The sequence below is a fragment of the Rana temporaria genome, chromosome 11 (genome assembly GCF_905171775.1).
Source record: "Rana temporaria chromosome 11, aRanTem1.1, whole genome shotgun sequence".
Taxonomy (NCBI): domain Eukaryota; kingdom Metazoa; phylum Chordata; class Amphibia; order Anura; family Ranidae; genus Rana; species Rana temporaria.
This window is the reverse complement of record NC_053499.1, coordinates 124,192,810-124,208,993: the sequence shown is the minus strand read 5'-3', so window position 1 is coordinate 124,208,993 and position 16,184 is coordinate 124,192,810. Positions and strand designations below refer to the sequence as shown.

General features: G+C 42.0%; 1 protein-coding gene across 3 annotated transcripts in view; it reads right to left on the bottom strand.

Annotated features, from left to right (window-relative positions):
• MACROD1 (mono-ADP ribosylhydrolase 1) overlaps positions 1-16,184 on the bottom strand; it is a 1,095,428-nt gene that overhangs the window by 34,896 nt on the left and 1,044,348 nt on the right. For all 3 annotated transcript variants that reach the window (XM_040329046.1, XM_040329048.1, XM_040329047.1), the window contains one exon: positions 499-615. In XM_040329046.1, coding sequence (XP_040184980.1) covers positions 499-615 — 117 coding nt within the window. The remainder of the gene's footprint in view (positions 1-498; positions 616-16,184) is intronic.

Here is a 16,184-nt window from a genome sequence, read left to right as displayed (position 1 = left end):
CCACTCAATGGGAGCAGGGCGCTACATAACATTAGCATAGGTACTAATACTTCATGCATGAAGAAATCATAATTCTGAATATAGCTAGTTTCTTATGCCCCGTACACACGATCGGGTTTCCCGGCAGACTTTTTACCGCTGGGAAACCCGAGAACTGGCTTGGCAGCTTTTTCCCCCCTACACACAGCCGGTTTTCCTGGAAGAAAAACTGCCATGATAGCTTTGGCCGGGAAACCCATAGGAAAACTGTCGAGAAAAATACCGCCGGGAATCGCGGCAGGAAAAAAGAAAACATGTTCTCATTTTTCCCGCCGGGATTCCCAGCGGTTTTGCTGTCGGGAAGACTGCCATGGAGCATACACACGGCCAGTTTTCCAGGCCAAAAGCTGTCATGGCAAATTCAAGATTTATTTTTAAAGTATTGTCTTGAAATATTCATGAAGACAAAACACATTGTATCTGATTTCCAAGAGATGTACCCTGGTACGATATACTCACATCTGGCAGGAAGTAGGTAGCCACAGGTAATTTTTGCCTGTCCAGTTTCACAGCCATCCAGAGAGCTGCATTCATGCTTCAAGAGTTGACCTGCAGCCTGGTGTATGCATCCATCCACTGAAAACACACAAAAAGACCAAGGAAGCATGAAGGGTGAAATTAAAATAAAAGACATTAGGCTATGGTTAGCACAATGACTGACAATATAAAGCTAACCCACAAAAGCCCAAACCAGCTTTTAGTACCCAACTAACACTATGTTGCTGAAGCTTAAATCTAATTGGTCAACATATGTTACATGGAACAATATCAGAATTAAATAGATTAGGGATTGATGCATGAAAATCATGTGAAATGTAAAATTTCTTGTTGGAACTGGGAACACCCACAGCTGTGTCTCTATTGCTGCCTATTGTACCTTACAAAAAATATTATACAGTATATGGGACCAATGACATAATGTATTACCTATACACAGCAGTATAAATTAAAAAAAAATCAAACATTTCAGAACAAACAGGTCCGGAAGGATTTACCTAAAGTCTCAGGGCCTCTGGTGGGCTACAATTGTAGCTTGGAGTATTTGGACTATACAGTATATTGATCAGTATACAGTATCTCACAAAAGTGAGTACACATCTCATATTTTTGTAAATATTTTATTATATTTTTTCATGTGACAACACTGAAGAAATTACACTTTGCTACAATGCGAAGTAGTGCGTGTACAGCTTGTATAACAGTGTAAATTTGCTGCCCCCTCAAAATAACTCAACATACAGCCATTAATGTCTAAGCCACTGGCAACAAAAGTGACTACACCACTAATTAAACTGGAGTCCTCTTCCACTCCTCCATGACGACATCACGGAGCTGGAGGATGTTAGAGATCTCGCGCTCCTCCACCTTCTGTTTGAAAATGCCTTATCCACTTCCCGACCTCCTCATGTACATTTACGTCGGCAGAATGGCACGGACAGGCACATCAACGTACCTGTACGTGCCTGCCTAGACGTGGGTGGGGGGTCCGATCGGGACCCCCCCCCCCCCGTACATGCGGAGGTCGGGTCCGCTCGGGGAGCGATCCGGGACGACGGCGCGGCTATTTGTTTTTAGCCGCTCCGTCGCGATCGCTCCCCGGAGCTGAAGATCGAGTGATCCCTTTTATAGGGGAGACTCGATCGATGATGTCAATCCTACAGCCACACCCCCCTACACTAGTAAACACATACACAGTGATCCCTAAATGTTACAGCGCCCCCTGTGTTTAACTCCCAAACTGCAACTGTCATTTTCACAATAAACAATGCAATTTAAATGCATTTTTTGCTGTGAAAATGACAATGGTCCCAAAAATGTGTCAAAATTGTCTGAAGTGTCCGCCATAATGTCGCAGTCACGAAAAAAAAATCGCTGATCGCCGCCATTACTAGTAAAAAAAATAAAAAAAATAAAAATGCAAAAAAACTATCCCCTATTTTGTAAACGCTATAAATTTTGCGCAAACCAACCGATAAAAGATTATTGCGATTTTTTTTACCAAAAATAGGTAGAAGAATACGTATCGGCCTAAACTGAGGAAATTATTTTTTTTATATAAGTTTTTGGGGGATATTTATTACAGCAAAAAGTAAAAAATATTGCATTTTTTTCAAAATTGTCGCTCTATTTTTGTTTATAGCGCAAAAAATAAAAACCGCAGAGATGATCAAATACCACCAAAAGAAAGCTCTATTTGTGGGGAAAAAAGGACGCCAATTTTGTTTGGGAGCCACGTCGCACGACCGCGCAATTGTCTGTTAAAGCGACGCAGTCCCGAACTGTAAAAACCCCTTGGGTCTTTAGCCAGCATATTGGTCCGGGGCTTAAGTGGTTATAGATGCTCAATAGGGTTTAGGTCTGGAGACATGCTTGGCGAGCCCATCACCTTTACCCTCAGCTTCTTTAGCAAGGCATTTGTCCTCTTGGAGGTGGGTTTGGGGTCGTTATGTTGGAATACTGACCTGCAGCCCAGTCTCCGAAGGGAGGGGATCATGCTCTGCTTCAGTATGTCACAGTACATGTTGGCATTCATGTTTCCTTCAATGAACTGTAGCTCCCCAATGCCGGTAGCACTCATGCAGCCCCAGACCATGACACTCCCACCACTATGCTTCACTGTAGGTAAGACACACTTGTCTTTGTACACCTCACCTGGTTGCCACCACACACGCTTGACACCATCAGAACCAAATCATTTTATTTCGGTCTCATCAGACCACAGGACATGGTTCCAGTAATCCTCGTTCTTAGTCTGCTTGTCTTCAGCAAACTGTTTGCGGGCTTTCTTGTGCATCATCTTTAGAAGAGGCTTCCTTCTGGTAGGACAGCCATGCAGACTAATTTGATGCAGTGTGCGGCATATGGTCTGAGCACTGACAGGCTGACCCCCGACCCCTTCAACCTTTGCAGCAATACTGGCAGCACTCATACATCCATTTCCCAAAGACAACCTCTGGATATGACGTTGAGCACATGCACTCAACTTCTTTGATCGACCATGGCGAGGCCTGTTCTGAGTGGAACCTGTCCTGTTAAACCACTGTATGGTCTTGGCCACGGTGCTGCAGCTCAGTTTCCGGGTCTTGGGAATTTTCTTATAGCCTAGGCCATCTTTATGTAGATACTAAAAGAAAGGGATGGGGGGAAGGCCTAAGAGGAGGCCCAAAAAGGGGTTACCAATAGCAACAAATAATTGATCTATAGTATTTGATACAAAAAAGGGGATTTAATGTAGTATCAAAAGTGAAGTAAAACAGTACAGTCATGGATGAACAGTATGAAAAAGTGCAACCATGTTGAGGAAGCAATTGCCATAAACGATTATTACAAACAAGACTCACAACAAACAACACACAATGACGACACTGTCCGGACGTATCTGGGTTCAGCCACGAGAAATTGCACTTGATGTAAAGTAAGTAAATTGTTTGGCTCCTAAATTAAAGAGAAAAAAGGGGCCTGAATTAATCAGACACAGTGATCTGATGGCCCTGACTAAATTCAGTCAATTAGTGTCTATGCTGGTGGCTGGACCCAATGCGGGGAGGGAGGGGGGTGGGGTTTTAGGAAAGAAGAGCAGCGAAGTATAATCAATAGGACTAGTCAATAGAGGAATCTAGTTATGCAAAATAAGGGTGGTGCTAGTCCTTGAGTAAGGGCGGCTGTGAGGTAGTTCAAGCAATTAAGGCTGAGCAGCAAGGATGCGTCTGAGTGGGAACAATCCGGACAGTGTCGTCATTGTGTGTTGTTTGTTGTGAGTCTTGTTTGTAATAATCGTTTATGGCAATTGCTTCCTCAACATGGTAGCATTTTTTCATACTGTTCATCCATGACTGTACTTTTTTACTTCACTTTTGATACTACATTAAATCCACTTTTTTGTATCAAATACTATAGATCAATTATTTGTTGCTATTGGTAACCCCTTTTTGGGCCTCCTCTTAGGCCACTCCTCCTTCCCCCCATCCCTTTCTTTTAGTACTGACTAACTGGTTACAGCAACATACCCCAACTCTGGGCTTACAATCAGGTATAGGTATACCATTACTATTACCTATATATTAGTGGCAACTTGCGCTCTTCCCCTTCCCCCCCACCCTTTGAATATTCATCTTTATGTAGAGCAACAATTCTTTCTTTTAGATCCTCAGAGGGTTCTTTGCCATGTTGAACTTCCAGTGACCAGTATGAGAGAGTGAGAGCGATAACACCAAATTTAACACACCTGCTCCCCATTCACACCTGAGACCTTGTCAGTGCCGGCCCAAGACATTGTGCTGCCTGGTACCAAGAATGAAATGCTGCCCCCCCCCCCAAAAAAAAATTACGCCGACCAAAATGCCCAAACATCCATTATTTTATATCATGATAACTAAAGTGGACCTATCATGGCTCTATACATGTATATAGGAGTATAAAAACGACATGTTATGGCTCTATTCATGCAATTAACCCCACAGTGGAGCGGAGAGCGGAACGGGAGGAGCGTCGGGCGGCAATTAGCCCCACAGTGGAGTGAAGAACGGAGCTGGCAGAATGGGATGGCTTTCGGGCGGCAATTTGCTGCCCCCCTGAAAGTGCTGCCTGGTACAATGGTACCATCGGGTCCCATGGTAGGGCCCTGGACCTTGTAACACGAAAGAGTCATTTGGACATTTTCACTTAGGGGTGTACTCAATTTTGTTGCCAGCGGTTTAGACATTAATGGCTGTGTGTTGAGTTATTTTGAGGGGCAGAAAATTTACACTGTTATACAAGCTGTACACTCACTACTTTACATTGTAGCAAAGTGTAATTTCTTCAGTGTTGTCACATAAAAAGATATAATAAAATAGTTACAAAATGTGATGGGTGTACTCAATTTTGTGAGATACTGTAGGTCCTCTTTAGCATCAGTTTTTGTATGGGAGTTTTGTCCTTAATGATTATCATTATGTTTATACTCCATGCTTCACTGTGATATTTTAAAAATGGTTTTTCATTTACCTACATATTGCAACGAGCAATAAAAAAATGTTTGTACATTTCTATCTGGATGTGTTTTGCTTGAGAAAAAATACAATTTGCTTAATTTATAATTTAGTCTTTTTAATTTTGTTTTTGTAGATTTATACTGCTGTGTATAGGTAATTCATTACATCATTGGTTCCATATATAAACATTTTGGTTGCTCTGTAACAGCCAATCAGTTCTAGCCTAGAGTTAAAAATGATTTAAAGAAATTAGTTGGCCATTGCACTTACCACTTAAAGTGAATTTCTACTTTTACAGTCAAAAGGTCACTCAAAATGTATGTACAAATATACAAAGTTATTTATTAAAGGAACAATATCATAAAACTGATGGATACAGTATAATCATAGCCATAGGTGTACACAAACCTCCTACTGATGACAATGAATTGCTGTAATCACATACATATTTTCATTATGTTCATATCTTTCTACATGTTCCGACATGATGGCTTCTTCAGGAAAGAACGTAAGTCAAAAGCACTTAACCACTTGCCGCCCGCCATATAGCAAAATGATGTCGGCGAAGTGGTTGTGTTATCCTGACCGTACATCATATGACGTCTGAAGGATAACAAGTCACTACACGCCCCCGGGGGTGCGCATCACAGCGATCGGTGGTGCAGTGTGTCAGTCTGACACACCGCAACTCCGATCTAGTTAGAGAGTCTCTGATGGAGACTCTTTACCACATGATCAGCCGTGTCCAATCACGGCTGATCATGATGTAAACAGGAAGTGCCATTGATTGGCTTTTTCTCACTCGCGTCTGACAGAGTGTAGCATGACTGTGCAATTGTCATTTAAACAGCGACAGCGCTGAAAGCTGAAAACTGGCTTGGGCAGGAAGGGGGGTAAGTGCCTGGCATGGCAGTGGTTAACAATTTATTATTGGTTTTGAAAATATAACATATACAAAACTGGAGTTTATATTCTCCAAAAAATGTTTACAAAACAATAATCAGTTTCTTGTTAGATTGTCCTTATACACCTATGCATGGGCGTAGCATAAGGGGTTGCAGGGGTCACAATCACAACCCCACCCCTAGCTCCAGGGGGCCCCTGCAGCCTCCCTATCATATCCTTCACAAAGTCCAGCTCCGATCTGCCCAAGGGCCCCACAGCCACACTACAGATACTGGGCTTCCACTTTTTCTTCCACGGTCCACACCCCTCCGTTCTCATTGGCTGGGGACAAGCTGTGAGCCATTTCCTGAATGGAGAGGCGCACAGGGTGATTACAGCCCAGGGTCCAGGTCAACTTTTGCATTGGGGCCCACAGGCTTCAAGCTACGCCTCTGGACGCATGTATGAGATATAACAGAACATAAGTAAGTGCATACAGCATACAATGCCACAAGTTACCCATAATCATCTCTTCTCCACAGGCATAACCAGCATTTTTTTAAGTTATGCTATGTTAATAGGAACATACAACAAATATAAAGTAGGCAATATACCAATTTGGCTGCAAAAATGGGAAATACACTTAAAAGAAAGGCAGCAGTATCCGTAACCCTGGAACTAGCTCAGATAGCCTGGCTTATTATTAGGAATTCTCAGTTCGTCAAAGAAAATCAGCCTGATTATGTAGTGTGAGACTAGATTAGCTTCACCCCACAATTGCTGTCCTTCTAGCCTCTATAAATGTGACTCTTGCTGTCAATATTGTAAGCTCTCCATCTCTCTGTGTTCTAATCTCCCCCCTCTACCCTCCCTGTCTCTGCAATGAATCCGCTCACTGTCATGTTATAACTCCTCTCTCTCTGTTGTGTTCTCTCCCCCTGTGGGACACAATTAAATATCATCTCATGAATTGGTTCTAATCTGGTAACTTGTAATTTAGCTGGAAATCAAATCAACAACATATACAGAACAGTCGACCTCTATATATGCAGATTTAAAGGATCAGAAATCAGAGCAAAGTGATTATCCTTCATTTGGATGCAACAGTGAGTGCTTTTGTAATAAAATGAAAAATAACAAAAAGCCGGGTAAACAAGACGTATTGAATGGATGACTTGAATGGAATGCTGAGGAATATCAGAATTACAGAGCCCCTCCACCCAGTAAACATATTTAATGACACTCAACAAGGGTGTTCATTGATGAAGGGGCCTTCGAAGGTTCTAAAGCTTTCACTTAACTCCAACCTAGTGAGCTATACATTTGCGTAGTTAAAATTGACGTTTTAAAAGAAACCTACTGTGAGAGAAATATGGAGGCTGCTACTGCTGACCTCCTCCTGAAAATACAAGCAGCCTGGGTCTCAGTATTGATTCTTTACTTTTAACACTTCAGTACATTGGTTCATGGGAATGGCCTTTTGGTGCCAACGTCAAGTGAAATACGCAAACCTACACATAGGGAAGATTTAGTATAATGAGAGCATGCAAAATCTGGTGAAGCTCTGCATAGAAATTAATCAGTTTCCATGTTTTATTGTTAAAGTGTTTTTCCCCTGGCGGACATCGGGCTTGGGGCTGTGTAGTGAGTATCTAAGTTTGTCCCCACCTTGTTGGCACATAGTCTCTCTGTCCCTCCTTATTCTAAGGGTATCATTATTGATTCTTGTCCATTTCCTTTCCAGTATATTACGTTAACACAGTCCTGATGAATTGCTGCAATGCCAGGAAACGCGTAGAGTGTAGCAGCATATTTAGTGTAAGTCATGTGACTACCTATTTATTTGATACAATGTAACAATAAATTATGTACTGTAATATTTTATGTTTCGTTTATATTTGACATGGCGGTTGCCTCATTTAAAGTCCCACAGCTCTCCTTTTCTACATTGTTAAAGCTTACTTGAACAAGATGAGGATAGAAGCTGATTGGCTACAATGGACATCTGCACCAGAATCTGAGTGCTCCAGTTTTAGTAATTCTCCCTAGACATGTGCATTCATTTTCGTCTGAATTTTGGGGATTTTCGCATTCGTTTTAACAAACGATAACGAACGCGCAAAAATTTCAAAAGATCCCACATAAAAAATGCTTTTTTGATATTTTCGTTTTGTTGCTAAAACAGTTCGATACAGATAGACGATTCGACATGACAGTGACAATAATGATCTGTGTCTATCGAACATGCGGTTGAATGTGCTGCCTAACCTAACTCTATTAGTCCAAGATTATTTGACATAGAGAGAAAAGATTTGACATTATAGAGACATGAAGATTCGACGAAGCAGCTAAATAGGCTATAGTTTCTAATGTTGGTTGACTAGTAATAATAATTAATACGTATAATTATTACTAGTCATACAACATTAGAATTCTACTATAGCTTGTGGGTGGAGCGTTTGACCGAAAATGTACGATTGCGGCATCGAATCTTTAAGCTGCTTTGTCGAATCTTCTTAGAACATTCGACAGACACCATGGGCCAAATCCTCAAAAGGGATACGCAGGCGGAACTGTCGGATCTTAGGATGCAGTACCGCATCCGCCGCTGGGGGCATTTTGTGTCGAAATGCCGCCTAGCATATGCAAATGAGGACTTATGGAGATCCACAAAGCTTTTCAGCTTTTTGTTTTCTGCGTAAGTTTACGTTTGCATACGTAAAATTAGTTCTGCTTTTACAAAGTGTAAACTAGTTACACCTTGTAAAAACAGACCTTTTTTTCGATCGCCACGATTTTTTTTAAATTTTTAATTTTATTTTTCGGCGCGTAACTTTTTTTTTACCCGACGCAACTTTATTGTCCCGTCGCAATCCACAAAGCCCAGCGTAACGTAATTTCGAGTGCTGCCCGTCGGGAAAATGACGTCACGAGCATGCGCAGTACGGCCGGCGCGGGAGCGCGCCTCATATAAATTGTCATCGCCCCCTGGAGAAGAGGACCGCCTTGCGCCGGGAGAATTTAAGTTACACGGCCTGAAATTTCTAGGTAAGTGCTTTGTGGATCGGGCACTTAAATGGGAAAAGATAAGTTAGGCAGGATCTTTGAGGATTTGGCCCCATAAGCCTTCAACTGACAGATTCGACCTTAATTCAGATTTTCGGACAAATGCATTTTTTAACTAAACAAAATAAATAAAAAGAATTTCGGAAGTAACTAAATAAATGTTTTTTTCGCACATGTCTAATTCTCCCCCAAAGTGTCCCTAAGGTCTAAATAATATCCTACGCTAAAACACGACAGCCAATCAGCTTCTAACTTCAGCTTGTTCAATTAAAGCTTGTTAAGTAAAACTTTTAAAACACTGCCAGACCCTCTATTAGCGTATTAGAGCCTGGCAGGCATACCAAACTATGTAAGTCACTTCTAAAAACAAGCATTGTAAATATCTCTTTAGAGCTATCTTCAGGCCGGTCACATGACTCGCGACCGCTTTACAGCTCCGACTGATACATGGCTTCTGCGAGAGGGGCTGTATCAGCCTCTGACATCAGCTGGGGAGATCATGTGCTGTAAAGCGGCCGTGAATCACGTGAGAGAGGATACAGGAAGTGACAGGTTCAGCAAGTTTTTTTCACAGTTTAGAGGGGGGCAGATTACACAGCACAAGCACTGTGCTGTGTAATCTGCTTTAAGGGACCAGAATTTAATTTTTTTTTGGGGGGGGGGGGCTAACAAACACTAGAAAACTAGAAGCTGATTGGTTTCTATGCAGAGCTGCACCAGATTTAGCATTCTCCAATTTTAGTATATCGACCCCTCAGTTCTCTTTTACACAGATGGCAGGCTCTGAAAACAGATGCGCAATTGATCGCTTTTCAGATCGCAATTTAGATCAGGTACACAGACTGACTGGAGGAAATGCTTTGTTACATAGTTACATAGTAGGTGAAGTTGAAAAAAGACACAAGTCCATCAAGTCCAACCTATGTGTGTGATTATATATCAGTATTACCTTGTAAATCACTGTATGTTGTGTTCGTTAAGGTACTTATCTAATAGTTTCTTTAACCTATCGATGCCCCCTGCTGAGACCATTGCCTGTGGAAGGGAATTCCACATCCTTGCCGCTCTCTTACAGTAAAGGACCCTCTACGTAGTTTAAGGTTAAACCTCTTTTCTTATAATTTTAATGAGTGGCCACGTGTCTTGTTAAACTCCCTTCCACGAAAAAGTTTTATCCCTATTGTGGGGTCACCAATATGGTATTTGTAAATTGAAATCCAATACCCTCTCAAGCGTCTCTTCTCCAGAGAGAATAAGTTCAGTGCTCGCAACCTTTCTTCATAACTAATATCTTCCAGACCCTTTATTAACTTTGTTGCCCTTCTTTGTACTCGCTCCATTTCCAGTACATCTTTCCTGAGGACTGGTGCCCAGAACTGGACAGCATACTCCAGGTTACGGCCAACATACTCTAGGTGTGGCCACACCTGTATGTCCCACACTCCTCCTTTACAGGCTGTATGATCCCATGGCTGGAACTGTACAGGCACACGCAAGCAGGAGGTCACTCTGCCAAATACCCCATACACACAAGCGGAATTTCTGCCAGCAAAAGTCTGATGTGAGCTTTTCATCTAAAATGTTGAAGGTGTGTATGCTCCATCAGACTTTTGCAGTCGGAATTTCCACCAGCAAAAGTTTGAGAGCAGGTTCTCAATTTTTGCTACAGGAAAAAATTCCTATCGGAAATACCGTTCATCTGTATGCAATTCCAACGGGGAAAAACCATGCATGTTGTATGTCACCGCGTTCTTAACGCTCAAAAGTTCAGGGAACGTTTGCATGACCGTGTGTATGCAAGCCGAGCTTGAGCGGAATTCCGTCGGAAAAAAACATCCAACTTTTTCCCGACAGGGCATAACAGTGCCAATACTCTGGCAGTGTTTAAACATTTCCATTCTGTGTACATACAGTGGCTCCAGTGGTGAGATGGGGGTAATGAGGAGCGTCTTTTTCTTGCACAGGCAGGAAAATGGCAAACAATGCGCCATAACTGAGGACCACTAACCTGTGGGCTATAGTTGGAGAACTGCTGAATTAGGAGGTCTTCCTATTTCTAAGAGCGGTTATAAGACACAAGTAATTTGGCTATAGAACCAACATTTTTTTTGTGGACCACCCTGGGGTAAATGCCTTTTAGCATTCAAAATATTTGCAATAAAGCTTTGTTCTAACACAACCCTGAATACCAAACGATTACATTATATATAGCAAACAATATTACGATTCCATTTATGTACATCTACAGACCAGCCTGGCTGTGATGCCCCCTGCAAAGACAGGTCTATATAGCCGCTCAACTCTGTAGACCTCCTTTAAGTATATATATATATATATATATATATATATATATATATATATACACACACACACTGTGTTTCCTCGAAAAGCCTGGGTCTTATCTTAATTTTGGCAACAAAAGACACAGTAGGGCTTATTTTCGGGGTAGGTCTTACCATGTAATGTGCTGTCTTCTCTCCCCCTCTCTCTCCCTGCCTGACAGGAATTTCCAGTGTGAACGGAGTTAAAATGCTTGTAAAATCCTATAATCCACTCTATTACAGTATTATATAATGTACAATGTGTGTGTTTCTTTAATATAATTGTGCCAAATACCTTCATTATAGCGCTGCTCTGTGCTTCTGTGACCTGCCAGAGCTCTCTTCCCCGCAATTATATTACAGAAACACACACATTGTACATTATATACCACTGTAATAGAGTGGATTATAGGATTTTACAAGCATTTTAAACTAGGGCTTATTTTTGGGGTAGGGCTTATATTGCAGCACTCCTAGAAAATAACACTAAGTCTTATTTTCAGGGTAGGTCTTATTTTTAGGGACACAGGGTGTATATATATATATATATATATATATATATATATTCAACATACTACTAAATTGTTATACAATTTCAAGAGGAATTAACAGAAAACAATCGTATTCAGCATGTGTGCAATACAATTTAGTTTAAAGAATGATCCGTCTTTAATAAATTCTACCAGCTCCCAAAGTAATATAAGAAGCTGTGATTTCACTAGCTTATCACTGAAATTATTTCTGTGAAACTTCCAAGTCCAGAACCAGTTAAACCTCATTGCAAGATGTGTATTTCTTATCTCAGACATGTCTAAAATTGCAGGTAATTGTGTATAACTGTATAGTGAAATTGTCTGTTTGTACTGCACATAATAACAGCCAGTACTCTGATCCTATCTACAGTCACTGTATTAACATTTTTTATTTGGCGAAGAATGGAATGAAAGGAAGCACAAATTACGAATAAAAGCAGACCTAATGTAGATTGTGTTTCCTCATCAATGATAACATATTAACTAGATATAAAGCTGAGCTCCCGGAAAAAAATACACAGTTGCAATACATGCGTGGAACTGTTTTTTAGATAAAGGATATGTAATTCTTTGTAGCCAGTCTTGTGATTTGCACACCCCAGTTACAGCGCATTGGCACTTTTTCCAGTTTTAGCTTTGCACCGTTCCTATGTCTCCTGCCTTCCCACTAGGTAATGGGTCACCAGTGTGATTATTCTTATTCCAATCTAGTGAGCAGGCATCTCAAAAAAGAAGCTGCAAAGCTAGCTATAACAGAAAATATATGTGTTACCTGCCTTGCTGTGCAACTTGGTAGAAGTATGAGAACTATAAGCCTGGCTGGGCAGAATTATAAAGTCTTTGGTAGATAAAACAGTTCACATGTGTGTCACTTGGAGTTCCCATTAAAGAGTTAAAGTTACTAAACCCACAACAGTGAAATCAGTCTTTATATGCAGTAAAGCATGCTTGTTATACTCACTGTGGAACCTAAGGGGTTAATCCTCCGTATTTTGTAAAAAGGCTGTTTGATCCTGGCTTCTCTGATGCTCCCCTTATTTCACTGTCCCCATATAATTTCCTGATAACACAGAGCCTATGGAGTCAGGCTGCACATGCTCAGTTTGGTGTGTATTGCTAGAGATGTTTTTTTTTTTTTTCTTGGGAGGGTGCATGTTATCGACGCATGCGTGGAAGTATTTACCTTCCAGGGTCGCGCACGTCACCGCGTCATCATCGCAGCGACGGCGCGGCCACGTCACCGCGGATGTATTCCGCGGGGATTTCGATCTGATGGTGTGTACAGCCATCAGATCCAAATCCGCCAGAGGATTTATCCGCTGGAAACCCTCTCGTCTGTACGAGGCCTCAGTATTATCATTTCTTATTACTCAAATAACATAATCTTTTCAATATCATACATTTATTAGATTTCTTCCCTCTCCCCTCCTCCTCCCCTCTTCTTTGCTATCAGGGTTAATGGGTTTTCCTTTCATATGGGGTATCCCATTTTTTCCAACCAAGGGTTCCACATTTCACCGAATTCCCTGATGTTCCTTCTCTTAATATATACTACCTTCTCCTTCCATATTGTTTCGGTTACTACGATGATCCACTCTCTTACTGATGGGGGATTTTCTGCTTACCACCTTTGGGCAATCAGTTTTCTTGCTTGAAAGAGGCACCTTAGCACTGCTTTTATTGTACTGGCTACTCAGCTAATTTCTTCCCCCAGTCCCAAAATACACGTTCTGGTGTCCATCTCCAACTTCGTTTTATATGTCTTGTTTATAACATCGAGGATCCCTTGCCAATACCTAAACAATTTTGGGCACCTCCATAACATGTGTATCAGGTCCCCCATGTCCTGGCATCTAGCGTCTACTCTCCACCCAAAGTTGAATAATCTTTTTGGTGTATAATACGTCCTGTGTATCATCTTCAGAAATTAAAATTTCTGTGCGGGCGAGACTGTCACCATATGTCCTCTGTCCAATATCTTCCTCCATTGTCTATCTGTTATGGTCCCCAGATCTTCCTCCCATTTCTCTCTACTTTTGAGCTGTTCTGGACTCTCAATGCTTCCTTCACATATACATGGATAGATTTCCGAGATATATCCCCTCATCTCACTACTACCACCCAGTTTTTGTGCGATGGGGGTCCTATCCCACATTGGTCCTACTCTATCAAACTGGACATTTAAAGTATGTCTATAAAACATATGATTAGGTACGTCATATCCCTGTCTTAAAGCGGCAAACGTTTTTAAGGTTCTTCCTTCGTATAGCTGAGCCAATCTAACTATCCCCTTTACTACCCATTCCCTAATTTCCCCGACTGACTCCAGCTCCTGAAGGTTCCTGTTATTCCACAGGGGCGCATATTCTGTTACACCACCCTGTCCTCCCAACGACCTTGCTGCTTTCCATACTTTAATGGCCATCTTGACCGTGGGGGTCTTATTAACAAATGAGTTAGCTTCCAACACCTCTACCACTGTTTTATGAGGAGCCCCCAAAATCATTAGGCCCCCATTTGTGTCACCTCCTTGTTCTGTTCTTACTCCTATATGTTGCAGTTGTGCTGCCAGGAAATAACACCGTGGATGTGGTATTGTCATTCCCCCCCTCTTATTGGTAGTTGTAGGGTTTGTAACCTGATTCTAGCTTGTCCTCCTTTCCATATTAGTTCTCTAAACAAGGTGTCTATTTTCCTGAACTATTTTTTGTGTATCCATATAGGTGCGTTATGCAACACATATAATAGTTGTGGCATCCACAGCATTTTGATCAAATTGCACCTCCCCGCAACCGACAGCAGGAGATGCCGCCAGATTTGAATTTTATTTTTAAATTTAGACAGTAGGGGGACTAAATTATTCCCTATATATTTGTTGAGGTCACTTGTTATATATATTCCTAAGTATTTCATACTCCCCACTATCTCCAACTGTGGGATTTCTACCAATGTCTGGGTCCTCATTGGGTCTACCGGCATTAATGCTGATTTCTCCCAATTTATGACCATTACAGAGAGTCTTCCAAATTTTCTGAAAATAGTCATTGCCTGTTTAATGGAGTGATCGTGTCACCGAGGAAGAGGAGAACATCGTCCGCATAGAGAGCAATTCTCTCCTCCCCAGTCGGTCTCACGAATCCCTCCATCTTTGTATCCGTTCTTATTGCAGTGACCAACGGTTCCATTGCTAAAGCAAAGAGCAGGGGTGACAATGGGCACCCCTGCCTCATGCCCCTTTCTAACTGAACCTTAGCTGAATAGTCATTGTTAACTCTAATTCTCGCACTAAAGCCGTTGTACAATATTTTGACCCACCTAATAAATTTCGGGCCAAACCCAAAGACTTCCCAAACATGCCAGATATATCCCCATTCCAAGCTGTCAAAAGCTTTGACCACATCTAAGGACATTACTGCTCTTGTGCCCACGTTCTCTATTGGCATTTGCATGTTAAGAAATACCCTCCTAATATTCATGCTAGTTGATCTGCTCGGTATAAATCCAGTTTGGTTCTAGTGTATAAGTCTTGCAACAATTTTATTTAACCTACCCGCAATTATTTTAGCGTCTGCACAAAGAAGGGAAATAGGTCGATATGATGTTGTCTCTAAGGCCCCATACAGACAGCGGACATGTCCGCCCGGATATTCCTGTCTGATGGTTGTACACACCATCAGACAGAAATCCGCGCGGACAGACTGCGCGGTGATGTGGCCGCGCCGTCGCCGCGACGATGACGCGGCGACGTGCGCGACCCAGGAAGGTCAATGCTTCCACGCATGCGTCGAATCACTTTGACGCATGCGAGGGATGGCGGCCGATCGGACATGTCCGGTGAGTCTGTACAGACGACCGAACATGTCCGACGGACATGGTTCCAGCGGACATGTTTCTTAGCATGCTAAGAAACATTTGTCCGCTGGAAACCTGTCCGATCCGCCGGACATTTGTCCGGTCGGCCGTACAGACGACCAAACGTCTGCTGAAACTGGTCAGCGGACCAGTTTCAGCAGACATGTTCAGTCGTCTGTACGAGGCCTAATGGATTCTTCCCTTCCTTGTGCAATACTATTATTGTAGCTTCAGTCATGGAGGTGGGCAACTTCCCCCCTTCCATTGCCCAGTTCAATACTTTAAGGAGGTCTGGGAGTAGCACTTTCCCGTAGTATTTATAGGTTTCTACCGGAAGTCCATCCGGTCCAGGGGAGTCCATCTCAGTAACTGCTAATTGTACCTCTTCAATGGTTATTGGGGCCTCCATTTCCAATTCCTCCGCTCCCGCCACCCCTTGTGACCTATATAACTTGTCATAATATTCTCTTAATGTATCTGTAATCACTGACACCCGTGTGGAAATTTCTCCATTA